At 49.1% G+C, this 26,143-nt stretch overlaps 1 protein-coding gene across 17 annotated transcripts in view; it reads left to right on the top strand.

Annotated features, from left to right (window-relative positions):
* The window catches only part of Tacc2 (transforming acidic coiled-coil containing protein 2), a 200,367-nt gene extending 175,334 nt beyond the window's left edge, over positions 1–25,033 (top strand). For 7 of the 17 annotated variants that reach the window (XM_041665996.1, XM_041665994.1, XM_041665991.1 and 4 more), the window contains 12 exons: positions 220–335; positions 1,524–1,695; positions 2,964–3,104; positions 3,983–4,072; positions 10,636–10,779; positions 11,363–11,439; positions 13,483–13,526; positions 15,751–15,759; positions 18,847–19,007; positions 19,224–19,330; positions 19,642–19,762; positions 24,498–25,033. In XM_041665996.1, coding sequence (XP_041521930.1) covers positions 220–335; positions 1,524–1,695; positions 2,964–3,104; positions 3,983–4,072; positions 10,636–10,779; positions 11,363–11,439; positions 13,483–13,526; positions 15,751–15,759; positions 18,847–19,007; positions 19,224–19,330; positions 19,642–19,762; positions 24,498–24,563 — 1,248 coding nt within the window. In that variant the 3' untranslated portion in view covers positions 24,564–25,033. The remainder of the gene's footprint in view (positions 1–219; positions 336–1,523; positions 1,696–2,963; positions 3,105–3,982; positions 4,073–10,635; positions 10,780–11,362; positions 11,440–13,482; positions 13,527–15,750; positions 15,760–18,846; positions 19,008–19,223; positions 19,331–19,641; positions 19,763–24,497) is intronic. The other 10 variants (XM_041665999.1, XM_041665990.1, XM_041666002.1 and 7 more) reach the window with 5 other exon arrangements.
* The last annotated feature ends 1,110 nt before the right edge of the window (positions 25,034–26,143 follow it).

Raw genomic sequence — 26,143 nt, 5'->3', positions numbered from 1 at the left:
TAGCAGCACCAGCGGGCTATTCCCACCTTAGATCTCCACAGGTCCCACTCTCCCAACCTCCTGGCCCTCTCCTGGTTACTTCCTGCTTTCTTCTCTCTTCCGGGAGTGAGAGAAAACTGAAGGCTTGCTTGTTTCTTGTCAGTGAGTGCTCTCTTCACTTGGGTGGCATTCTTAGGCCACTGTGCCCAGCTAATGGACGTGTGACTTTGCTTCTTGCAGCAGGAAGATGACACTCCGAAGAAGCAGGCTTTGTACCTTATGTTTGACACTTCGCAGGAGAGCCCCGTCAAGTCTCCTCCGGTCCGGATGTCGGATTCCCCAACTCCATGTTCGGGGTATGACTTCTATGATGAGAGAGTTGTGGCTTAGGCCAGAGGCCCCCAAGTCCTTGTCTCTCTTCCCACTGTTAGTCTGACTTTATTCCATTGCATGTCTGCAGGTAGCCCCTAACTTGGTCTGTCCACAAGGGCACAGATGCATTGCTGCTATTTCTGAGGGCCCTTTGAATGAAGGTGAAGCGGCTGACTGGCAGTACCCTCTAGTAGACAGACAGACAGACACACACACACAATGTTCATATATTCAACTCCACTTGGTCATCTATCCAATATTTCTACAATATTCCAATATTGCTACAACACTGAAAACTTAAGTCCCAGCTCTGTATCTGGTGGGAGTTTCTTGGGTGTCCTATGCCTCAGTTTCCCTGTGTAAAGTGAGGGGAATAAAGTGACCTCTAGGGATTTGGGGAGATTAAAAAGGACTGTCTGTCCCCAGGGCGGTTAAGTGGCAGGCATAAGGAGAACCTGGCTTCCAGGAGCCTGATGTATGGAGAGCTGGTATCAGAGTGCCTAGCATATGTACCGTGCATGGCAGACATTTCTTATTGACACGGATATTAATGTTTGCCTGTGCCAGTGTCCACATTCTGAATGGCATAACCTTTGATTGGGAAAATATACGGCATTGCTCCATTATTTAGGTCATCCCATCCATCCCTGGATGCTTGCTCTGTGCTGAGCAGGACTGGAAGCTCATGCTTTGGTCTCTCAGACTTACTGTGGGCCTCGCACACCCAACTCTGTCCAGATGGCAGGTGTTAGGACAGTGATGCCATCTCTCCAGGAGTGGCCCCGTGTGGCAGGCACTGTATGGAATGCTTTGTATTCATGTAGCATCTGACTTTATCTTCTCAAAGGTGCCTGTCTCCATTTTCTAAAGAAGGAAAGCGGGAGGGATACCCAGCCTCCTTCCAACAGAACACACAAGTGGCTGGTCCCTAAACTCCAGAGCTCAGTCCCCATGCCAAAGGCATCTATATTGTGTCCTTCCCTTGTCAGTTGGCCCTTAAACATGGCTGGACCATAGCCTGCCTCTAGGTGGATGGCTACTGAGGTCCAGGCCTTTGTCTTTCCTTGGACATAGACTTGGAAGGGACGATTTTGTGGGATGTTGAGAGCTTCCTAAGAGACTTCTGTGAGTCTCCAAGGAGACGATTCTAATGACTGACTTCTTTTCCTCAGGTCAAGTTTTGAGGAGACTGAAGCCCTTGTGAACGCTGCAACAAAACTCCAGCATCCTGTCACACGAGGCCTGGTCTCCAACCAGGAGCCTCTCTTGCAGGTGCCAGAGAAATCCTCCCAGAAGGAGCTGGAAGCCATGGCCTTGGGCACCCCCACAGAGGCCATTGAGATTGTAAGTGTTGCCTGAGGGGCTCTGTGGCTCCACCCTCTGATGAGGTCACTCCTCACTTGGTTGTGGGCCCTACTCTGACTCTGGACCACAGTGGTCAGTCAGCCTGTGAGACCCTGCATTCACAGCGAGGGAAAGGCCTTCATTTTTTCCCATGGTGGCCGTGCGGTTCTCAGTCAACTGCTTTATTTTGCTCAGGTGTATTTTCCATTTTTCCTCCTTGGAACTTGTCTGACAGACAAGCTGAAGCTGTGCTCAGCCTCTCTAGCTTGTATAGAAAAACAAGGAAGGGTAGAGGAAGGATCATCCTCCTTTGGGGATCAGCTGCGTGTATCCTGGGCGAATTTCTCTTGCTCATGGTCCGGGACTTCAGTGTCTCCTCGTCCAAACCCTCCTGAAGCCTTGCAGGACCTGGGCCCTGAGATGAGGCCTCATTGTCCCCAGTCCCTGCATGTTACGTGTGCTCTCCCTAGAGTGTGTAATATCCGTGTGAGAGTCTTCCACGTGTCTTAAACAAACCAAGCTGGCTCGATTATATTTTTTTTTTCTTTTGCCTTCCTCCTAGCAATCTTCATGCAAGTTTGAAACTGTTCGATTTGGTGCATTGTTCTATATTAGGCAATTTGATCTGTCTCATGCTACAGACATTCCCAGAGCACCTCCTATGCCTATGGCAGTTGAACGCTGGGTTGAATACTGGAAACACAATTAGTGAACAGCTAAAGGGTCTAGATGTGAATCGATCTCGCATATATATCCTGTGGCAGACTTGGCCGTGGTTCATCCCCTGCAAAGTTGCCCTCCTATTTGGAAGTTTTTCTAATCTACGTGGAGTTACCTTTTTGTTTGAAATCATCTTTTCACTACTAAAAATGGCCTTTTCCTCAAACTTTACTTTCTTTGATATTTATCCTTGGTGCTATTTCTTTGATGAACCTATGTTGGCATTGGAAAACCCGTCAACTAGTTTGCCCCCCACTCGTGGAGATTTTCAGATTAAAAAAAAAAAGCAATGGTTATGCGACTTCCACTGCTCTGACTCGGACACAAGGTGACTTTGACCAGGGGAGGGCTCCTGAGGCTCAGCTTTTGGGAGGAGGAGCGGGGCCTGCCAGTCTCAGTCCAAATGGCAATCTGAGTATTGGCCACTAATTGATGTTCTCTTTAGCTTTAATGCAGCAATGCGCAGTGTGTGGGTGTGTGGTCCTTGCTTGAAATCAATATCTTTCTACTCTCCTCTATTTTCCATCTTCCTCTCCGCCGGCCTTCAGACAGCTCCGGAGGGTGCCTTTGCGTCTGCAGATGCCCTCCTCAGCAGGCTGGCCCATCCTGCCTCTCTCTGTGGTGCACTTGACTATCTGGAGCCTGACTTAGCAGAAAAGAACCCCCCAGTATTTGCTCAGAAACTTCAGGTTTGTAGCCCGTATGTGACCTTTTGGGAGTTTGTCTAAACCTCAGTAGAAAATGAACCCCCAAGCCAAATTCTGAGCTGAGGCAGAACTTAATGAGGCGGTACTGGGAATGTCCTGTTGAAGTATTTCATCTCAGACACTGGTATATGTGTGTGTTAGAGCCGGGATGCCAGAATTCTACACATTGTGTGATTACGTACTGAACGTACTGTTTCTATTTCTATTGTGAAATTGGCCCCAATAGTCATTTCTCTGATGTATTGATAGCCCCACAGGCCGTGTTTATGATTTATTCACTACACCAAAGGTATCAGGTCAGGCCAAGCTGTCTAAATACATAAGACAATCCCAGATTCCCATTGAGACAACATCTGGACTCCATCTTATTTCTGGAATACAAAATAATTATCTCTATTGCGGAAATTTAACAGCTTAATTTGCAATCCCCTTGGCCTAGGAAGTGAGGCCAACCTAGAGAGATTGTTAGTAGGCCTCTTGAGAGATGCCTGGCTGTTGACAGCAAGTGCTGGTCAACGTTTAAAAAAAACAAAAGGAAAGAAATCAAAAACTGGCGTAGAGTAAAAACTGCCATCCTGTTTGGAAAATCGGTTTACATCCGACTGCATGGTTTTTCTTGACACACCTTCAAAGGGGTGGGGTTTTGTTGTTGGTGGTTTTTTTTTTTTCCCCAAAAAGGAAATGAAACCCCTGTTTCATGATCTGCTGAGGTGCTGGTTGTGAGAGAAAGCTGAGCGTATGTTTTCCCACGATCGCTGTCATATGCATTTATGTGGCACATTCATTCCTGGATGTGGAAAACCTTCTGTCTGTCTTGATGCCTTTCCCTATGGTCTGCTCACCCCCTACCCCTCGGGCAGGAGGAGTTAGAGTTTGCCATCATGCGAATAGAAGCCCTGAAGCTGGCCAGGCAGATCGCCCTGGCTTCCCGCAGCCGCCAGGACGCCAAGGTATCCGTTTGCCGCTGCAGTGCACTGCCTTCTGGGAATGCTGTGTGTGCCGCCAGGTCCCAGGGCTGCTTTGCTAACCACTGGCCAGGCGGGCATTGTGGGTGTCCCGTGGAGTGTGATTTCTCTGAAGTGTGACTCTTGCGCAAACACACCCTGAGCTTGTGTGTGGAGCTGAGGGAGTGCAGCCGGGCAGAGGAGAGTGGGAGAAGCCCCTAGAGAGCACAGAGAATAAAAAAGGCTTTGAGCACGTTACATGGCAGGCTAGTTATATGTAAAACTGGTTAGTTCACCAGGACCGGAAGAGAATCCCCCTCGACATTCGATGCCCTTTGTCTCTGTGGGATAATTTGTAACTTTCCTGTCTTCTGGAAGTTTCTATCTAACTTTACTAAGAGGTGATAAGTAGGAAGTGAGAGCAAGACTTGCTCCAGACATTGAATGGAGAACAAAGAGACGCAGTTCTTTGACATCTCGGGCTGCGGGGCACACCCTCTCCACAGAGGCTCCTCCCCGTCACTCTGTTGCTAATACAGAATGGCAGCACGCAGAGAAGCCGCCTATCCCAGGAAGATGCTTTTTATGTTTCTTCACAGAAGGGGTAGCAGGCTGTTTGGTTTGCAGACCTGAGCATGCCAGCCCTTGATTTTTGTGTGGAATGTGACGTTGATGAAACATTCAGGGTCTTCCCTCTGCTTCTAGACCTAGGGTAATCATTCCTAGCAGTACGGTGATGACATGTAGGTGGCATCTCACCCTCAAGCTGCCAGTGAACTGTGACCTCAGTCCCACTCTCTGCCCACCCTGAGTTTGACCAGCCCGGTGAATTTGATGTTGGACCAGAGCAGAATCCCTCTTTGTTCTGTAGTTTGAGCCTTGAATGAGTTAGTGAACCTTGTTGAGCCTCAGTTTTCCGGTCTCTGAGATGAGGCTGGTTTGCCTGTGGTGGGGAAGACCAGGTTTGTGGACGGTAGCCTTGCACCTGCACATCCAACATGCTGGTGTGCCGTTAGCAAAAGGGGCTGCTATGAGCTAGCACTTGGCTTCTGTTTGCCGTTCAGATCTTCCACAGCGCTTCTCCTGGGAGAGCAGAGCTAAGTCTGATTGAGAATCGGGGCCGCATGTCCAGAGTTCGCCAGCCTGTGGGGGCCAGAACCGGGGTCACCAATGGACCGGCTTGTTCATCTCTATCTCGTAGAGCAGATCATTTGTGAGGCTCTCCCAACTGTGGAATAGGAACAGAAATCCCAAGTGCCTACACATAGATCTCCCTAGCTAGAGCCCTAATTGGGTCCCCTCCTGGAGACTGGAGGTGGTCATAGTGTGGATGTCCAGACTGGGAACAGTGGAACACAGGGCAGGGACAAGAAACAAAACTCAGAGGCGTCTTTGTTCTTGTTGCCAAAGTATAAACTTGAGCTGAACTGCCATGGAAGGGAGATTTTCAGAAAGCAAGCGCCAAGGACCCTGCTCCCCACCAGCCCACAACCCAGCCCTGCCAGATTTATTTCTTGATCTTTGCAGAATAACTTTAGGATAAAGTGAATTGCCTAAAGTTTGGCTGCTGTGGGGGCTGGAGAGATGGCTCAGAGGTTGCAAGCATTAACAGTTCTTCCAGACGACCCGGGGTTCAATTTCCAGCATCCACAGGGCAGCTCACAACTGTTTGTAACTCCAAGATCTGACACCCTCACAGAGACACACATGCAGGCAAAACACCAATACACATAAAATAAAAATAAATAAATTTAAAAAAAGTTTGACCATTGTACATACGGTGTATGCCCCGGAGAATATTAAAGTAGAATTGGACATATTCTGATAAGTAGTTCCGGCCAAGTACAAAACCTTCTAGAAGGAGAGTACCCTGCCTCCTACGAAGATGCCAGAGCTGGCTTTCAGAAGCTAAGAGCTGACGTCCTGTCTCTGGCAGCCTCAGAACGTGTGTTCTGGTTTTGCTTTAGATGGCACCGCCACACAGACTGCAGGCTGAGAGGAAGAAAGCCCTTTCCACCCTGCTGTCCTTCAGAAGTGAGAGCTGGCGCCACCTTGGGGGCGGGGACATTTCCTATAATAATATGTATCACTTTTGGAAAACACCTGGAGATCACAGAACATGGAAAATAGATGCTCTGACTGGAACCAGCCAGCCCCCTGGGGGATCTGTTGACCTCACTCTGGGGATTTCCCTTGTGACCTTCTTTCCGGTGTCTGCTTGGTGGCCCCTCTCTGCCCTGGAGTCTCAGACATGGGTGATGAAGTCCCATTTTCCTGGCACACCTCTCTAAACCATTACTCACTCTGAGTTCGAGGCCAGCCTGGTCTGCAGAGCAAGTTCCAGGACACCCACGGCAACACAGAGAAACCCTGTCTCGAAAAACAAAACAAACAAAAGACACCCACCCACCCCCCCCAAAAAAAATCATGGATCACAAAAAATGGAATCACTTAGGAGGAAGGGCATAATTTCGAGGGGATGAAAATTGAGAGCATCTTTGAGGTAGATGGTGCTGGGTCAGCCTCCATAGAACTGCAGCGAGCAGTCTATGTCCTGCTCAGAATCAGTGAGAAACGGGGTAATGTCCCTAGGAGCTGGGGATGGTGTCGGGCCGTGGCTTGCTTTCTTTTTACTTTTTATTATTTTAAAAATATTCTTTGAGAATGTCACACATGCATACAATGTATTTTGAATATGTTTGCCCTTCCAGCGCCTCCTGGATTGCCTCTCTCCCCTTCTCAAAGTCATGTTCACACACCCCGTCCTACTTTATGATTGAAAAAAAAAAATTATTTTCACACAGTAACTCCCCCTCCCACTTTCTCAGGGCTGTGGTTTTCTTATTCTGTTTCTCCCACTTGTGTCTATTAGTCTTCCAAGGAATGAGTCTGAGTAGTAAGCCCTCTCAGTACGTAATGCAGCAGCCCTGAGTTCAATGCCCAGCAAGTCCTGTCTCTGGCCTTCCAAGGTATGGGTAGGCAGGCATACTAGCAAATTTTGCATGCATGACAAACTGATTATAAGCTCTAGACCAGTTGGCCTGGATAAGGGGGCCAAGATGGAGTTGGAAGACGGAAAGATGTGTTCAGGCAACTTAGGAACATGATCATCCAAACGGCAAGCTTTAGATTGGGAACAGTCCCCACACGGAGGGCGTGGCTTAGGTGAGCAGGTGCCTAGGGTTGATAGGAGCTGGAGCAAGAGTGGGGCGTGTATTGTTGTCAAGGATACCAGCATCATTCACGGGCATCTCATCTCACAGAAGTCACTCCTTCCTCCACCATTCGATGCTTAGTCCAAAGTTGGGACACATCCCGGGAAGCCACAAAATAGTCCAAAGAAGACAGAGGACTAGTCGAGGGGCTTTGGTTTGCTCTCCATCTTCAGAATCTGTGGTTGGAGCCTGTACTTTAGCCTGGGGGGCTGAGTCGTGACGTGATGGGCAGGCACAGCTACGTGGTATCTAGTGATGATGCCTTCCACGAAGCGGGACTGAAGTGTGTGGCCAAGTCTTCAAGGGTCTCATCTGGGCTTGCAACGCCTGCACTTGGAAACCGCCTGCTGTCTGATTTGGATGCCTAACATCCGGCCGAGGTCCTTCTCCTGCTTGGATGGTGCCGCATGGCCCAGATACCTCCTTGAGACCTCAAGTCTTAGCTTGGCTTTCCTGGTGCCTGACTTCACCTATGTGGCCCTGAAGTCTCAGACCCGAGCTTGCCTCCTGCTCCTCTGGGGACAGTGCCATGATGACGATGTCCTGCCCCCAAACCCTAAGGCAAGGACCATAGGCCTGAGCGTGTGGCACAGGAATCTGAAAGGGAGATAGTGGCCTGAGGAACTTCACCGTTTCCAGCACTCAAGGCAGCATAGAGGGTTGAAGGTGGTAGTGAAGATCTGTGCCTTTGGAACTGCTGGCGTTTGGGGCTGCGTGAAGCAGCAGGTCTAACTGCGAGAGAAACGGCGCTGGGTATAAAAATAACTGATCCTAAAATATTAGCGAGAGGCAAACCTTTACTTTCACTTGGAAACATGTGTGGCTTGAAAGGAAGACCCGAGGTGTGGGTCCTGGAGTTCATCATCCCACAGATAACTGGAGGAGGCGGGGAGTCGAGGTGGTCCCGAAACTGTTCACTCCCTGCTTGAAGAGGCCGAGTGGTTGTGGATGAAGGGTGGCGCCTGGGTTCTGACTCCTGCACCCGTTTAGAAATCTGTTTATTTGTTCACCCCTTCCTTGTTTTACAAAGGACATCAGGCATGTTGACCGTCTCTAATGTGCCCCTTGGTCATATTTAGCTCCTGCCCTGTGTGATATGAAATTCATTTTCATTATTTAATTCTTTTTCTCTTGCACTGCTAGGAGCTGCTTTGCTCTGAGGTAGAATTGAATCTCATTTGGAAAAATCTTTAGGCCCAGCCTCTCACATCTGTCTTCAGAAGTTCCAGACTGAGTTTAACAGCTCCAACATCCTATTCACTTTGAAATTTTATTTATTTTTTTCTCAGATTTTAAAAAATGTACTTTATGGGTTTTTCATCTGCCTGATTGTATGTGCACCATGTGTATACCTAGTGCCCATAGAGGCCAGAAGAGGGTGTCAAATCCTCTGGGATTGGAATTACAAAGTGAACCAACATACGGGTGCTGGGAATTGAACCTGAATCCTCTGGAAGAGCAGCTAGTGCTCTTTACCACTGAGCCATCTCTTTAGCCTCCTCCTAGCTCCATTTTTTTAAAGAGCACATTTAAAAGTGAAGAGAATAGAGTTTGTTTTTTCTTTTCAAGTTCTCTGTATAATCTTGTGTTTGTGAGCTTTCTAACTGCAATTACTGAGTGGTGGTTTTGGGCTGTGCTTTTCTGGTTACTACTGGGACGTTTCCCTCAGTGAAGCAGCATCTTTCCAAGAACAGAGCTAAACCCTTCACGCAGAGCCTCTGCCCTGCCGCCAGGGGCTGGTAGCTTGTGCTCTAGGTAGATGTCCTAGAAACAGACTTCTGTGGGGCCAGAAACTGAGAAAGGCATTTGTGGCATCCCATCTGACATGTGAACGGAATCTGTTCTGGTTGACCAGGTCTGTGTGCTAGCTCTGACGGCTGATCATGTGACTCACTTGACCGTGAGTCCAGGGATTTCAGGACAGTCATGAGCAGTGAGAATCAGGTGGTCCGTGAGTGCCATTTGAGGATAAGCCCAAAGTCTTGAGGGTAGGGCGGGTCAGTGAGTCACTTGAGGGTTAGCTCAAGATCTCCAGGGCAGGCAGGGATGATGAGCAGGCCCAGCAGGTGTTTTTCCAGGATAACTAAACTGTTGTGTGCACCTTGCATGTGAACACTAATGGTTCTAAATTGTCACCTCCAGTCCTATCCATTGCTCTTCTACCTGCCTTTTCTATCTCCCTTTTTAGGCCCTTAGCCCTGGTACTCTAGTGAGGAGCGGTAGGGCTAGCAATTCCTGTGTTTATGAGCATTCTGCCGCTGGACCTTCAGCTCCACCCCTTCCCATGCCCACTGAAGTGCTCGTCTTCTCTGTGCACTTCAGCCCTCACCCTCCTGTCTCCTCGCCCCTGTCTATAAAACTGAGGTGTTATGTTTAGTGCTCAGTTCTTCCTCCCGGTTCTCCAAGGATGGAGCTGTCCCGCTCTGCCCATTAGGCCACCTTCGCCTCCCATTGCAACACTGATCTGTATTGTAACAAGGGCGGAAGCTTCAGGAGCCATGCCAGCACCAGGAGGTTAATGCATAGGACTGAGTGGTTGATTGGATGTTTTTGTTGCGTGGAGATAGGCTGAGAAGCCTGGCCATGCTGGTTGACAATGCTCCTAACACTGTGTTGCAACTTGGTTAATGTTCTACATAAAGGAAGAATAGCCATGTACCCCTTTTTATCAATTGGGTGGTGGGGTAGGGCATCGATCACATTGTTTGCTGTAGACTTCGTTAGGAAACACAGATAGATATTGTCGTTGACCCCAGCTTTCCCCTTCGCCGTTATAGAGCAGACCTAATGGCAGCATCTCCCAAACCCAGACAAAACTGATACACTAGTAGGCTTCAAATTTTGGGCAGATAACATCTTTGTAAACTGAGCCATATGAAAACCAAATTTAAATGTGGGCAGGTCACAAAAATGATCTAATCTTCAGCTATTCAAAACCAGGCAATATGGACCAGCAGCATTCAGAATCAGTCTCCAGCAAGACTTTATTTTGGAAGTGGGGCCCACAGAACAATGGCTGGTCTTTGCTTACAGTGCCTAGTTGGCTCGGCATCTGATAAATGGTTGCGATAAGCAGACCACAGACAGACTGAGCCCCCAGGGCTCCTAGTTACAGAGGCTGCCATCTCATTAGCCCCGTTGTGTGCCTGCATATGTGCAACATGAAGGCTTTCCATCCCCTGGGCCTGGCATTACCCCCATCCGTGAGTCTTTGCATTTTCTCATGCCTCCAACGCCCTTTGTTTCAAAACCATACAGCCGAGCGGTTGCGTGCGTGCAACCCTGTCTGTCGTGCCGTTAGTGGTGACTGTCCTGTTTCTTTCTCTCTTTAATGAAAACCAAAACCACCCACAGAGGGAAGCTGCTCACCCACCGGATGTCTCCATCTCCAAAACTGCCTTGTACTCTCGCATCGGGCCCACCGAGGTGGAAAAACCTCCGGGCCTTCTGTTCCAGCAGCCAGACCTGGACTCTGCACTCCAAGTTGCCAGAGCAGAGGTATGAGACTGGTGGTGTCAAGGGCCATCCATATTCTTTTTTTTTTTTTTTTTTTATGTATACAGTGTTCTGTCTTCATATATGCTTACTCGCCAGAGAGGGCACCAGATCTCATTACAGATGGCTGTGAGCCGCCACGTGGTTGCTGGGAATTGAACTCAGGACCTCAGGAAGAGCAGTCAGTGCCCTTAACCTCTGAGCCATCTCTCCAGCCCCCGCCATCCATATTCTTGACGCTGGGACAGGGCCTGAGTCTACTATCTGTCAATAGCTGTATTTACCCATGAAGCTGCCCTTTGGAGACAGACCGTCCTCTAAACACCGCAAGCTGGCTAGGTAGCACACGTGGGTTCCGGTCTGCCTGGTTACCATGCTAACAGGTGCTGTAAACGATACCTCATCATGGTACCCCGTCCCCGTGGTCCTTAGGTAATCTTTATTTCTCCTGCTTGGAGAATTCCCTGGATGGAATCTTGGATCTATGTGAGATATTTTCATCCCGTGTGTGTATGATGTGTCCTGGATTTGGTCGGAACTGAATACGCTCATCTGGGCTCTGCCTGTCTTCTCTCCCTGATCTTAGGTTATCTCCAAGGAGAGAGAAGTCTCCGAGTGGAGGGACAAATATGAAGAAAGCAGGCGGGAAGTGATGGAAATGAGGTCAGTGGAGCGCAACTTCCTGCTGTGACTTCATGATAATTAATGCTGAGGTGTCCCCACCTCCGGCAGGGTCTCCTATAGAAGAATCTAATTTTTTGTTATTATTCAAGGCTCATATTTTCACATGGGAGTTTTTAAGAGATTTTCTTTTAATTATTTTATTTTATTTTATTTTATTGAGACTGGGTTTCTCTGTGTAGGCCTGGCTGTCCTGGAACTCACTCTGTAGATCAGGCTGGCCTTGAAGTCACAGAGATCTGCCTACCTCTGCCTCCCAAGTGCTGGGATTAAAGGTGTTCACCGCCGATGCCCAACTCATTATTCATAATTATGTGTATCTCTGTGTGGTGTTTGTGCCTATGAATACAGATGCCCTTGGAAGCAGAGGAATCAAATCCCTCCCCAAAGTTGGCGCATAGCTGAGAACTACCCGATATGGGTTCTAGAAACTGAACTTGGCTCTTCTGGAGTAACATAAGCTCCTAACTGCTGAGCTGTCTCTTTAGCTTCTACACATGTTTTTAGAATAACACTGTTCATGAGATAAAGAATCCAGTCAGATAAGTGTGTAGACAGTGAAAGTGTCTCCCCTGATTCCAGTCAGCTTGCGTTCCTGTGTACCTTTCCAGCAGCAAGCAAAACACACAGAGCAGTGGTTCTCAGCCTTCCTAAAGCTGCAGCCCTTCAATACAGCGCCTCATGTGGTGCTGACCCCAACCGTAAAGTTATTTCATTGCTACTTCATAACTGTAATTTTGCTACTGTTGTGAATAGTAATAAATATCTGATACACGAACCCCAAACAGGTGGTGACTCACAGATTGAGAACCACTAACCTGGATGATCACAGCCTGTTTCCAGGTCATCATCACATCTTCCTGAAACCTCATTCTAACTCTAGTTCTTCCCGCTGCTTCCTGCTGCTTCCTGCTGCTTCCTGCTGCTTCTCAGTACTTCCCGCTGCTTCCCGGTACTTCCCGCTGCTTCCCAGTACTTCCCACTGCTTCCTGCTGCTTCCCAGTACTTCCTGCAGCTTCCCAGTACTTCCCGCTGCTTCCCAGTACTTCCCGCTGCTTCCTGCAGCTTCCCAGTACTTCCTGCTGTTTTCTACTTCCCAGTACTTCCTAGTACTTCCCACTCCTTCCCGGTACTTCCCACTGTTTCCTGTTACTTCCCGGTACTTCTTCCCACTCTCCCACTCTCCCCCCTGCTTCCTGCTTCCACTTTCCTGATGACTAGATTGACCAGGTGAACCCTGTGTCCTCAGAGGACTGTTCTTGCAGAGGGCTGCTTTCGCCTCCTCACTATTCATCCGGGGAAGTTGCCAGGCGTGGTGGCTCACACTTTTAATCCCAGCACTTGGAAGGCAGAGGCAAGCAGATATCTGTGCGTTCAGGGTCAGCCTGATCCATATGCGTTCCAGGCCAGCCAGCGTTATAGTGCAGATCCGTCTCACCAATCCACCTTTCAAAAAAAATTATTATTATTATTTTTAATTTAAAAACACAAGGGAATAACAAGTAGCATCATTTTTACTTTGGGGAGCACACGCACTCCATCAGAAGAGACAATACAGAGAGAATGTTAGGGAACTTCAAGAGGGAACACCCAGAGAAATCAGGAACAGCTTCCTGAAGAGGAAAACATTTGAATTAGACCCTGAGAAACAGATTCTGTGTGGCTGAAATAGAAGAAGGAAGTAGACAACCTGGGCTACACTTGACCTGAGATCAAGGAAGAGCTTGTCTGTCCATGTTAAGCCACTGTCCGTGAGCTGCCTAGAAGGTGATCAAGCTGGTGGAGGCAGTGAGACCTGGGTGTTGAAGGCTCCAGTCATGAGGTGGAAGGTGGGGCCTTTGTTCCACTTAGTGGGCCGTGGAGATGCTGCAGGGCTTGAGCAGTGTGCTGGATTGAGGGCTGTGTGCCAGGAGAGCAAACCTGATGAGTGAAAGGAAGAGTACAGAGGGTGCGAGCCTTACCTGTGGGGTGGAGATCGGCACCGTCCCGTTACCACAGCTCAGCGTGCCTCTGCCTTTCTTCCAGGAAAATCGTGGCTGAATATGAGAAGACCATCGCACAGATGATCGGTGGGTGTCGGGACCGGGGTGATCAGGCCCAACTGTGGGGAGCGGGGAGGACAGTGGGGGTGGGGATTGGGTGGTGCAAGGCTCAGGGCCAGCTCCTCTAAAAGCAGCTGTACTTATGACTGTACCCTGAAGATACCCACAAAAATGGGCTTCATGCTACCCAGTGTCTCCGTAGCCCTCACTTGCCCAGCCGGGGTACTCTACCATGTCAGGACAGAGTCTCAGTTTGGCCCCTGGGATGGGTGGAAGTTTTGGATTTTGCTTGCAGAAAAGCATAGAATTAAAACCCCTAAACCCTAACTTAGCTTAGAATCAAATGATTAAATATCCATATACATTAACTAACGGATTTAGGGCTAGAATGGAACCTGTGGCAACTCCCTACCCAATACCCTTCCTCTGTGGCTGGCGAACCCTGTTAGCCAATCCCAGCTCTCGCTGAGATAGGACACCTCCATCAGAACACTGCATCCCTGGCAGCCAGAGCTGACAGATGCTTAGGTCTGCAAAGAAAGAAAGACCCCCATTAGCAAGTGATACACAATGACTGAGTTTGCTTTCTTTCTCCTTCCCTCCCTCCCTTCCTCTTTCCTTCCTTCCTCCCCCCCTTCCTCCTTTCCTTCCTCCCCTTTTTCCTCCCTCCCTCCTTCCCTTTCTTCCACCCTTCCTCCTACCCTCTCTCTCTGTAATGAATATCTTGGAGACAATCCAAAGTCCAGTTTTTTTATAGTAATAGTCTTGGGGAACTGGTGTTCATGTTGATTTATGTCTAGCTATCTGTTTATTTGCTTAGATTCGTGATAATCCATTTTTTAAAATAATTTTACCCGCCTAAGGATTTATGGGGTAAACACTCAAATCACTGTCAACCCAGTGCTCATGCTGGACATGCATGGACAGGTCCCCTAGGAGAACCCCTAGCAAATGTTTGGCTTTCTGAGTTCCTTCTGTAACTTATTTCAAAATAAACAGCACAGTCATCCTTGAAGTACCAGGAAGGCCAGTGGCTGGGTGGCTCCCACTCTCAGGAGTGCAGCTGTGGCTCACATTAGTGAAGACTTCACCTGGAGCCCCGAGGCTCATGCAGCCCTGTCGATGTGGGTGCATTACATCAGAAGGAAATGTGTGAGCACATGGATGAGAGATAAACTCTGGGGTCTGCAAGTGCTGACAAAAGCACCAGAGAGGAAGCCTGTTTATCTCAGCGCTGAAAGGGTTATCAGACCCTTGGGGCGCGAGTGTCCTTGAGATGCAGGTGTGGTGTTGAGGAGCTTTGGCTCCTGAGGGAATGCTGCCACAGCCAGCTTGTTGCATGCAGCTGGGGACTTGGAGAGAAGCAGGAGTCCACCCTGGGGGACTACAAGCTTAAAGGGCTTCTCTGGCTGACCCCAGGGCAGTCTGCCTTTGTGGTAATAGGTTACTAGATGCCAGTGCCTGCTTCTTGGGTAAACTGCAGCTGTCAGAAGTTAGAACATTTCTGCCTTCGACAATCAGAGAAGTGGGTATCAGGGGCATGGTGTATTTCCTATTTAGACTCTAGAACAGTTTTCCCAAGAGAACCCTCAGAATGGCTCAAAGAGACTGCTGTCCACATCCCCAGCTTGGGAGCATCTTCACTTGGAGAACAGCCCTACTGTGTGTAGTCACTAGCTCTACTTGCCAGCCTCTTCCTCATCGACTTTCCAAAGCTTCTAGTCGGGAAACATTGTATGTCAGTTACTATGGAGGATCACTGGGTGAGACCACTAGATATTTCCGGGTCCACATAGACAGCCTGTGTGACGTGACTAGGAAGGTGAGTGGACCAGCTTGCAGTCTAGGAAAGCGAATGTCTTCACTTAAAGAAACACCCCCGGGTCTCATCTGGATCCCGTGTTTCCATCCTGTTTTCATTCCATCTGCCTAGCAAGGAGAACCCGGGCCTGAGAGCTCAGCAGTGTAGGGCCAGAGTGAATGTGGAAGTGTTCCGAAGTAGACCGCGGTTCCTCTGAGCCATGCTAAGCCCTCCCTCCTCATCCCGCCTCACCAGCTCCTCTGAAGAAAGTGTGCCTTGTTAAAAACTCAGTACTGGTGCCTTGGAATTTAGGACCAAAAGGAACCCCTGTGCTTTCTGCATTCCAGATTGTTGCGATTTTTTTGTTTCTGCTTTCCTAACAACTGCCCTGATTATCTGTTTTGCTTCCATTTTCTGTTGCTTCTTCCCCTTTGCTTGCAAAACAAGCAGGCAAGCCCGGTAAGTAAATGCTCCCCATCCCCACCCCGTCTGACCCCTACCCACCGCGACCCTTTGTGTTTTGTTTTTCTGGTTTGGTTATTTTTGCTTTGTTTACTCGCTGCATCCCCCATCCGATTTACTAGGGATTTGCCTGCAAATGCCAGAAAGCCGTAGCAGGGTTGTGAGTGCAGTGTGTCTTGGGCTGACCCTGATTTCCTGACTTTAAGAGCCTAGCTTCATTGGTCACGCAGAAGATTTGTGCTGCGTTGCCATTGCCTGGCTCTCCTGGGAACTGGGCAATTCTATTTTTAAAAGTGACAGAAGGAAAGCTGAGGTTAGGCGACATCTTAGATGCAGGAAATCGGATGGACTCTGATAAATGGCTCCTTCAGCCCATCTGGTGAAATGTATCCGTGACCACAGATCAGCTCAGAATGGACACTGTACGCCATGCTGGGAATAAAGGAAACAGCTAAAATCCGGACGGGAAAAGCTAGTGGCACTCGCAAATGCTCTCTTTTAGGAGTGTGGATGTAGCAAGTAGATCACTCGCGTTAGAAAGTTCTCTGTATTTAAAAGGCAGTGCTTCCCAGGTCATTGTGACACACTGTCCCACCGAGTCGGGGGTGATGTTTCTAGGGACAGGGATATGCTATTGATAACAGGTCACTGATTCCAGACAATTCCTGGGTGCCAAGATCTTTGTATTCCTTCTCTTTTTTAGTCTCCCCAAATGCATCTCCTGATTCTGGCTAGGAGACTCAGTGAGTTTGAAAACCCCACCCAAGGTCACACAGCAAAGAAGTATTAGAGTTGGGGTTCAAATCTGGTCTGTTAGATTCCAAAGCCACTTCCCTTGGTAGCTTCGGGCTGCTGCTGCAAATACTAAGAACCCTGGGGTGACTGGGGTGGGCTGGAGGAACGTTAGGCATCTCGTAGGCCAGTGGTTTTCCAGGCAGGGCCCTGGGCCAGCTACATCTGAGTCTCTTGTTACTTGTGCAGACTCCAGGCCCTGCTCTGACCTGCTGGGTCCAAAAGCAGTATGGACACGTCTGTTTGAATAGTCCTCCTGCTGGTGTTAATGCATGCTCGCATCTGACAGCCACCTTGATTTGTATGCAAGGCTTGGGAACCACAAAATAGCAGAGCTTTCCAACATGTTTCTGTCAGGCTTGGAGCTAAAATTCAGCCCGTGACCCTACCAATACACACAGCAGTGCTATGCCAAACTTAAGACACAGCAAGATGCTGACCTATCAGAAACGGAAGGGCAAATAGCTCAAATCTGCACTTGCTGGTCCGGGTGGGAACCGTCCAGGTCCATTGTTGCAGGAGGTTCAGGTGGAATTGAGTCATGGTTATGCTTTTGTCTTTGGATCTGAGCCTGGGCTATGCTGTGTCTCCGTGAACCGACACTGTTGTCCAAACCCTCTTTTCGCCTGCTGTAAGATGGAGACAAGAAAACCTTGTACAGGTCACTGTGCGGCTAGCCTTGTTTGTACCCCATGTGGATCATGTGGCGGCATCACTTGTATGGAGGGCTTTTGTGTGCTCCCACTGTCAGCGCCTGAGGAGAGTGGCCAGGTTACTTTCGGAGGCTGTGTTCCTTTGTCATTGCTTCTCCCAGACACCTGACAGGCAGGCTCAACTGAAGGGAAGATTTTGCTGTTTGCCTAACAGTTTCCGAACAATCCATCCATCGTGGTGGTGAGGGCATGCAGTTCATATTTTGGCAGACAGGAAGAAGCAAGGGCATGACCAGTCCTGGACTTAGCCTCCGTGACCTACTTCCCCCAGCCTTGCCCCCACCTCCTACTTTCTGCCACGTCTAACACCGCCACATCATGAATGCATTTGCAAGGTCAAGGTCCTCATGATCCAAGTGTCCTTCAGATTCATTCACAAGCACATCCAGCTGTGCTCATCTGTGTATTTCTCAGTCTGACCAACCTGCCAAAATTACCATTGTAAGAGGCAGCGGGAAGCCTTGTGTCCCAAGCCTGCAGTGGGGAAAGTTGGAGTATAACAGAACCAGAACCCACAAGAGGCCCAAGCACACATGCAGACACAGGCATGTCTTTTCACATGACAGATGGACAGGAAGTGGTGAGAAATCCGAGACCAGTGAATGGGGAACCCTTGGGAGTTTCCCAGGACTCCTGCGCTCCGGGGCAGTAGCTGCCTGAGGTAGTAGGGCTGTCAGGGCCAGAGTAGGCATGTGGAGTGCAGCCTAGGTTTTATTCTCGATCCAATAGGAGGTTTTTACAGACGGATTCTGAGCAGAGGGCGATAGCCTCACCTGCAGTTAGCGCCGGCAGCTGCTGCAGCTGTATAGCCAGCTCTCAGCCATTCCTGGGCAGTAGGTAGCACCCTCCCAGGTGACCTGGGAGTGACAAAGATCTGCTAGGCTGCCTGTTTTCTCCTGGGAGCTCTTGGTGCTGCGGGTGGAGGCTAGGGGGTGTCATAAAGTCAGCTGTCACCAGGAAAGTGAGGCGTGCCTTGCCTACTCTATCTGCACCCAGGCTAAAGGCTGGTACACAGGTTGGAAGCCGCATTCATGTCAGAGACGGTTTGTCCCATAGTGTAGAGACATCTGACGTCATTGTGGGGTGGCTGAGGGCCAGAGGGATGGGCGGGAACAGCTGTTGCTCAGGCTGGTACCAGTAACTGAACTGGACCCAAGTGGAACTGCTCTGCCTTGCTGAGAAATGAACTTTGCAGATACTGCTTTGGTTTGCCGAGAGTCCAGGCCTTGATACCATTTAGGGAGAGTTACCCCTAGGGTCCACCACAGCCCCTTCAATCATCTTCCCAGAAATACAGTTAGTAATGTGTTCTGTCTGACTCAGTGTGGATCGGCTTCGTGGAGGAAAAGTAGACTGGCAGGGTCTCCATTGTAGATGTGCAAGAGGCCACACTGAGCAGGTTAAAGATTGACTTTGACCTACCCCACACGATGTACCACAGCCCCAAGTCTTTGTTATCAGGTCTGTGAGTTTTGTCCCATTGGAACCCTCTGGGAGGGAGGGCTCCTTCCAAGGAAACACTTACATTGTGCTTGAGTAGACGTAGTTTGCACTGTCTGACTTCTGTCTCTCCTGCCAGAGGATGAACAGAGAGAGAAATCGGTCTCCCACCAAACTGTGCAGCAGCTGGTCCTCGAGAAGGAGCAAGCCCTGGCTGACCTGAACTCTGTGGAAAAGTCTCTGGCTGACCTCTTCAGGAGATACGAGAAGATGAAGGAGGTCCTGGAAGGCTTCCGCAAGGTAGGTCTGCCGAGCCAGGCAGAGTAGGGGTAGGGGTGGGGAAGCAACAACGGTTGAGGGTGCGAGGGGGTGGCAGGAGGGGTGAGAATCCAGGAAGCCCATCCTGAGCCAGGATGTGAACAGGACCTCTGCGGAGGTTTAAGGAGTCAGATTTGGCTGTTGGGGATGCTCTGGTGTGCCCCTCAGTGTTTCTTCTTGTGGCCCTGCCAATACCAGAATGAAGAGGTGCTGAAGAAATGCGCACAGGAGTATCTATCCCGAGTGAAGAAAGAAGAGCAGAGGTACCAGGCCCTGAAGGTGCACGCGGAGGAGAAGCTGGACAGGTAACTCACTATTCACGTAGGCCAGGCGCTCCAGCAGCACTCTGACATTGGCTGGCAAAGGGGTAGCTAATCGTTATGACTTGGGCTAAGCACTCATTCAACCACTGCCCGCTGAGATAAGCGAAGGATTCTGTTGTAATGTCGGGGGCACCCAAAGCTCTTACACATCATGACAAGGGTGGGATTCTTAGTGTGCCTATGTTTCAGGCTCTATTTAGCGGGGCTGGACTCAGACCTAGGTCTCTATTCGGACGTAGGAGGAGAGAGGGGTCCATGAAAAAAATCACCTACAGTGCTCCTTGTTCTAACAGGGCCAATGCAGAGATTGCCCAGGTTCGAGGCAAAGCCCAGCAAGAACAAGCAGCCTACCAGGCCAGCCTGCGGAAGGAGCAGCTGCGAGTGGACGCGTTAGAAAGGACGCTGGAGCAGAAGGTAAGAGGGTCCGGGTCAGGTACCCATAGCTGTGAGTCCACTCGCTGGCTCTTGCCAGTCTATCTGGTAATGAAGGCTGGGAAGTTGGGAGCAACCAAAGCAAAGCCAGAGCAGCTTCCATGTAAACTCATGCCTATGACCATACCTGTATTAGGTCCAGTTTTTTTTTTTTTTCCTTTCTGTAAACTCATGCCTATGACCATACCTGTATTAGGTCCAGTTTTTTTTTTTTTTTTTTTCCTTTCTGGGATGGCAGCCCATATGGTGTTTTTCCACGTCTCATTCTTCCACGGCATTGTGAAGTATTTGTCAAACACTGTTGGCAAGCCAGGCATTGCCCTATTGCCCTTGAATCTCTTCAACTATCATTCTTCCTAGGGAGTAGGTGAGGAGCCCACTAGTCCCCTGACAGGATGGGCAACAGCAGGGCCAGGCATGTTCAGATGTCCTCTGGGTGTGTGATCAGTGGGTGGGCCTCCTGAGGCCACTGTGCCTAGGTTTCCTGTTTTCCAGTGTTGGTGCTTAGCCTACTGGATGAGTTTCCCCAGATATCCCGGTGAAGACCTCTGCCATCCCAGGAACATTCCAGTTCCATGTGGTCCAAAGGGGGCAGGGTGTCTAGGTGAATTTCAGTAACCTTTGCCCTGGTAAGTACTGGCTCTGTCCTGCTAGGTGCTGTCAGAGAGAGAGCCTGGTGATGAAGTAGGCCAGCTGCTCGCACACTCCCACCAGCCGTACAACCTTGGCGAGCCTCGCTCGCCATCTCATTTCCTTGGTCCCCTTTAGTCCTGAGAATGCTTTAGATGAGAGAATTCCCCTGACGTCAAGTGTGATACTAACCCTACCCCACTTAAAAAAAAGAAAGAGAACACACTTGTGAAATCCTATTTAGCCCCATCTCTAGAGGATGCAGAGAACTACTGGCTGTCAACCACAAGAATTATGTTTTAGAAAGAAAATGCTAGACCAGTGCCGTATGCCAGCTCCTGCAGCCGCCTGGGACTTCTGGGCTCTGCTGGTTGTCCACAGCAGTCACCATAAAGACAGGACACAGCTGCAAACCCACGCATCGGTTCACTCTTCGACAATCAACCGAGCATCATTGTGGGGTTACCGATGAGTCTTTGGATGTTTTTACAGAAGCGGAATGTTCCTTTAAAATAAAGACCGCATTCCCCAGCCAGTCTGTGTGTCCGGGAAGTTATGGGTGTTCCCACTGTATAGAATCCATTTGAGATGCTTTTAGATCGCCACATTGTGTTAGTTCCTGAGGCAGACGCCAGGGTGGATGTCTCCAAGGCCCTTGGCCTGATCAGAACTGCAAACGAAAGTGGTGGTGCTGTGTTTTCTGGTAGAAATACACAGATGCAAACAAGGGAATGGCGTGGTTTTGGATAACAGCAAAGACAAGATATATCTGCAAATGTAATTACATTCTGAACTAAGCTCCTGGAGGAAGGCATTAATCATGGTGTTTGCACCTAAAGGGCAGCAGATACATGTAACAAACAAGGCTTATAGATACATGTAACAAAACAAGAGTCTCAAAAACATTCACCAGGGCAGGTGGGGGTGAAGATGCTGGGCCCCATGAGGGGGCAGTTTGCCCCAGGGGTAGCTGAAGATCTCCAGGGCTTCCGCCGTGAACTGCTGCCCTTTAAGTCTAATGGACATGACAACAAAGCTACACAGCTGCAAACACAACTTGAATCTGTGTTCCAGGCTGGCCACATCTGTTTCTGTTTGACTGGCTGTGTAATCTCTTATGCACAGCACTTAACCTCTCTGAAGCTCAGTTTCCTCTCTGAAAAATGGCATGACAATGTCTTCCTTTGAAGGGCCAGTGTGAGAACTGAGGGGTGCCATGGTATCTGGGATGGTTTTAGCTTGGTGATTGGCATGTGATATTCACAAGATGAAGATAGGCATTCGTGACCATCAGGGTGGGAGGTAGTGGCCAGGGCTTTCAGCACTTGTGTGGGCTGAGGCCTAAGGTTTACTTTTTTGGCAGGAGGTGGGCCATGGCCTGGCTGCTGGAAGACAGGGCTTCCTCCCTCTCCTTACCGCCCCCCCCTTCCCGGCAGCTCAGGTTTCTCCCCTGCATAAGCACAGACTGTGGTGTGGAATGCTGGAGTCCTAACCCAGGGACAGCCATGAACTGAGCTGGGACAGTGCTGCAGGAGGTTCTAAGAAATGGGCTGGTGGAGGCCAGCCTTCCTCAGCTTCTCAAAAGAAAACTAGCTGCATTAGATGCAGGTTTTCCGTCCTCAGGGAGGGCCACTGGGCACTTGTGCATGAGCAAAGACAGCCTTGGGCTGCTGGTAGCTCCAGCCTTCATGGAGAGCCATATCTGCGGGCTGTCTCCCAGCTGGATCCCCTTCCTACAGGACAGGAACTGCTGCCCTGATATCTGTGCCCATGTGTGTAGCTGCCTTTGATTGAGCTTCAAGGACGGGCCAAGGGTGGCTTCTGCAGGGAAGAAGTTGCCTTCCTCTGCCCTGACTCCTCCAGGACACCTGTACCACCACACCACCTACTGGGCATCTTTTAAGTAACGTTAGTGTTCTTCCAAGTTGGTCTTTGTCAGGAAAGCGGTGAACCAATGCCAGTTCTTTCTCACCCTAGACCTCAGCCACCCTCCACTGTGGTCTACTCACTGAGTCTTCCCATTTACACAACTCCACACTTTTTACCTCCTCTCATCCTCACCTACGTATTAAAGATAAGGAAGCCAGGGTTCAGGATGGCTGTGCAACTTGCCCAAGCTCCCCAGCTACATCATAGCTAGGTTGTAAACTCTGTCCGCTTCCAGTTATTTCCTCTGATTACTTTAGGTAGCCTTAAGGGAGACCGAGAGACTGGGTAGGTGCTGTCCCCCACGAGGAGACCAGTGTTGCCTCTGATTGACTGGTAATAGTTGTTGTTGGGGCAAGGTCTCAGTGTGACCTTGGTGACCTGGGACTCACTATGTAGGTCAGGCTGGCCTCAGATTCATCAAGATCCTCTTGCCTCTGCTTGGCGAGTGCTGGGAGTAAAGGCATGCCCCGCCACACCTTGTAGCTAAATGTTTTTCTCTGTCTCGCCTGGTCCTGCCTAGTCCTGCGGGACTGGTTTCTCTCCCGCCCATCAGTCCCCACAGCCACTTATGAAATAATCAGAGGCTAATATTAAATATAATTGCTTTGCCAATGGTTCAGGCTTGTTACTGGCTAGCTCTTTGTTTTTTACTAATCTGTGTATCGCCATGTGGCCATGGTGTTACCTCTGTTCTAGCATCTTCCTCCTTAGCTGCTGCTGGCATCTCTTTTCTTGGGTCTCGCATTCCTCTTGGCCCCCACCCTTCTTCCCCTCTATATCTGTTTGGATTTCCTGCCTAGCTATATATAGGTCAAAGCAGCATTAATTATCAACCAATGGGAACAATGTGTTACAGAAGGAATCTGCACCACTACTCCTGGCCTTCTTTTCTTTTCTTTTTGGTGTATATATGTACTTTCTTTTTGTTGCTTGTATGTACTTTGTATTGGGTAACCAGTTAAGGGGGCTTATCCATGGGAGAAGCTAATTCTTTTTTCAGCAGTTGTGAGTTCCTGTAGATGTTTGTCGAGGGGTGGGCCCCTTGAGACATCCCCCTTTCGTGTTAAAATGTCTGATATTGTCATTGTTTGAGTTTTATTGGCCACATAGTTGGGGTATCATGGGTGTAGCTCCCTTGTCATTGGCTAGGTTTCCAGTACCAGGCATGATGTCACTCCTATTGAGACCTTAGTCCATTTAGAGAACTGTTGGTTACTATCAAGATGAGTGCCACTGCTGCAGCCCAAGGGACATCTTGCTCAACTGATCATTGTGATTCATAGGTGTCATAGCCGGAAAGAACTATTGATTACCCCCCTCCCTTGGTGGCTTACGCAGCACTCTCTGGTGCTAGGGAAACCAGACCAAGCAGCAAGGAGGCTCTCAAGTTAGATCACCTCGAATCTCACGAGACCTGTGTCTGAAGCGAGTGGTGTCTTCAGGATAGGAATTCACCTTCAACCTCTGAGGGACCTCTGAACCCTGCTGTTCCCCTCTCCAGGCCCCCTCAACCACGATCCCTTTTTACTTTCCTGGTTTCTCTAGTTACTCTCTCCACCTCTCCTTTTGAGACAGGGTTGATCATTGGCCTAGGGGATCCTCCTCTGTCTGCCTCTCATGTGCTGGGTTTATAGGTGTGCACTGCCACACCTGGCTTGCTTTAAAAAAAAAAAAAATGGGTCCCTGGGGCTGGAGAGATGGCTGAGAGGTTAAAGAGCATTGCCTGCTCTTCCAAAGGTCCTGAGTTCAATTCCCAGCAACCACATGGTGGCTCACAACCATCTGTAATGAGGTCTGGTGCCCTCTTCTGGCGTGCAGACATGCAGACAGAATATTGTATGCATAAAAATAAATAAATATTTTTAAAAAATGGGTCCTGGGGTTTGAATTCAGACCCTTCAGTTTAGAACACAAGCACTTTGACGACCGAGTCATAGCCCCAGCCCCGTGACTGGCTTGGTAGCCTGGGACTCACCAAGTAGATCCGGCTGGTCTCAAACTCACAGAGATCCGCTTGCCTCTCTTTAACAAGTGCTGGGATTAAAGGTGTGCGCCATCACACCTGGTTGTCTTCTTTTCCTTTCTGGTATGCATATGTCCATTTCTGTTGCTTGCGCGTGTATTATTTCAGAACCCCTCTCTCATCTTTCATTTTCAGAACAAAGAGATAGAAGAACTCACCAAGATTTGTGACGAACTGATTGCCAAAATGGGGAAAAGCTAACTTGGAACCAAGTGCTTGGACTTGGCCGTTGCGTGCAATACGACCGTCGGCACACTGTCGCCCTTCCGATTCCGTGGACAGGCTCTCTTCTCACTTTATATGCACTACTGTGTTCCTTTCTAAGTAAGGTTGGTTTGACCGTATGCAGTGCCGAGACCTACCGGGATTCCTTGCTATCTGTTTGCATTTTCTAGTATAATTCATAGCAAGTTGACCTCAGAGTTCCTGTATCAGGGAGAGTGTCAGATTCTCTTATAAAAAAGACAAATTGCTGACCTTGGCCTTGTCCTTTGGTGAGCAGCATCTGATGTGACATGAACATATGCAGCCTGCATAGGGACTCTTGCCTTAAAGAGTGTACAATTGATCCACATTTGCTGGTTGGTTTTTTTGTTTTTTTTTTTTTAAAAAAAAATGCATGTTTCAAATAAAATTCTCTATTGTAAATAAATTTTTTTCTTTGAGTCTTAGCAGCAAGTGTGGCTGTGAATTATTTTCTGGGAGTGGCTGAGTCCTTTCTTGCCTCCATTAAGTCATATTAGGTTTGGTCTCTGCCTCTGTCTGGGCCCCCTTCCTTTCTCCGCTGATTTAAATAGCGTTTCCTTCATTATCATGTCTGGGTTTGTAAGAGGAAGCAAATGAGAAATATTGACTTGGGCTTAAATAATTAAGTGGATTTATTGGATTAGCTTAGATTTCATTTTTACAAAGCCTCAGCCATTAGGCAAAAATCTGTTTCCTTTTATTATTGTGTGAAGGAAGTGGAAAGCTGCCAGACTTTCTTCCCCGCCCCTGGGTGCATGACCAACCCTGAAACACGACCCACTCCTCCCTGGTGGGAGAGAGGTAATTCGCCACTTAGCAACCCGACTAGTCGCAGCCAGGTTCCCGGATGCCCCAACCTCGACCTGTGACCTACAAGGAGACCTATGGTAAAGGATAAGATGGGGAGATATGGAGGAGGTGGAAAGGAGTTGGTTTTCTGGGCTGCTGGCACAAATTCCTACAAACATAGCAGCTGAGAACTACAGAGGTTCCAAGTCAAGATGAGGTCGGGGCCCGTGAGGAGGACCCATTCCATTCCTCCCCCAGCTTGCCGTATCCTTGGCAACACTCCAACCCCTCAGTTCACATCACCTTCTCGACCTTTTGTGTTTCTATGTCTCAAAGACTCCATTGTAGTAAGTGTTCTCACTCCAGGCCTTTTTCTTATTTTGAGACAAGGTTGCTCAAACTGGCCTTGGACGCATTCTGCAGTCCAGGCAGCTCTTGAATTTACAGTTCTTCCGCTTGAGCCTCAGACTTAGCTGGGCTTACAGTCTGTGCCTCCATGTCCAGTCCTGTGTAAGGATACCATGGTTAGACTGAGAACCTATTGCCAATCCAGGGTGATCTCATCTTGGGATCCACAGTTACATCCGCAAAAGCCATATCTAGGGAAGGCCGTATTCACAGGGAGCGGGGACTAGAGAGTATGCATGGATTAATTTTCTTTATTACGCCATGTATCAGTGTGTAGGTGAGGCCAGAGGACATCTTTGGGTACTCACTGCGTCACACGTGGAGGCTTAGGGATGACC

This window comes from Microtus oregoni, unplaced genomic scaffold (assembly GCF_018167655.1).
Source record: "Microtus oregoni isolate MIOR12 unplaced genomic scaffold, Mior012 000016F_ref0000370, whole genome shotgun sequence".
Classification (NCBI taxonomy): domain Eukaryota; kingdom Metazoa; phylum Chordata; class Mammalia; order Rodentia; family Cricetidae; genus Microtus; species Microtus oregoni.
This window is presented reverse-complemented; position numbering and strand designations above follow the sequence as displayed.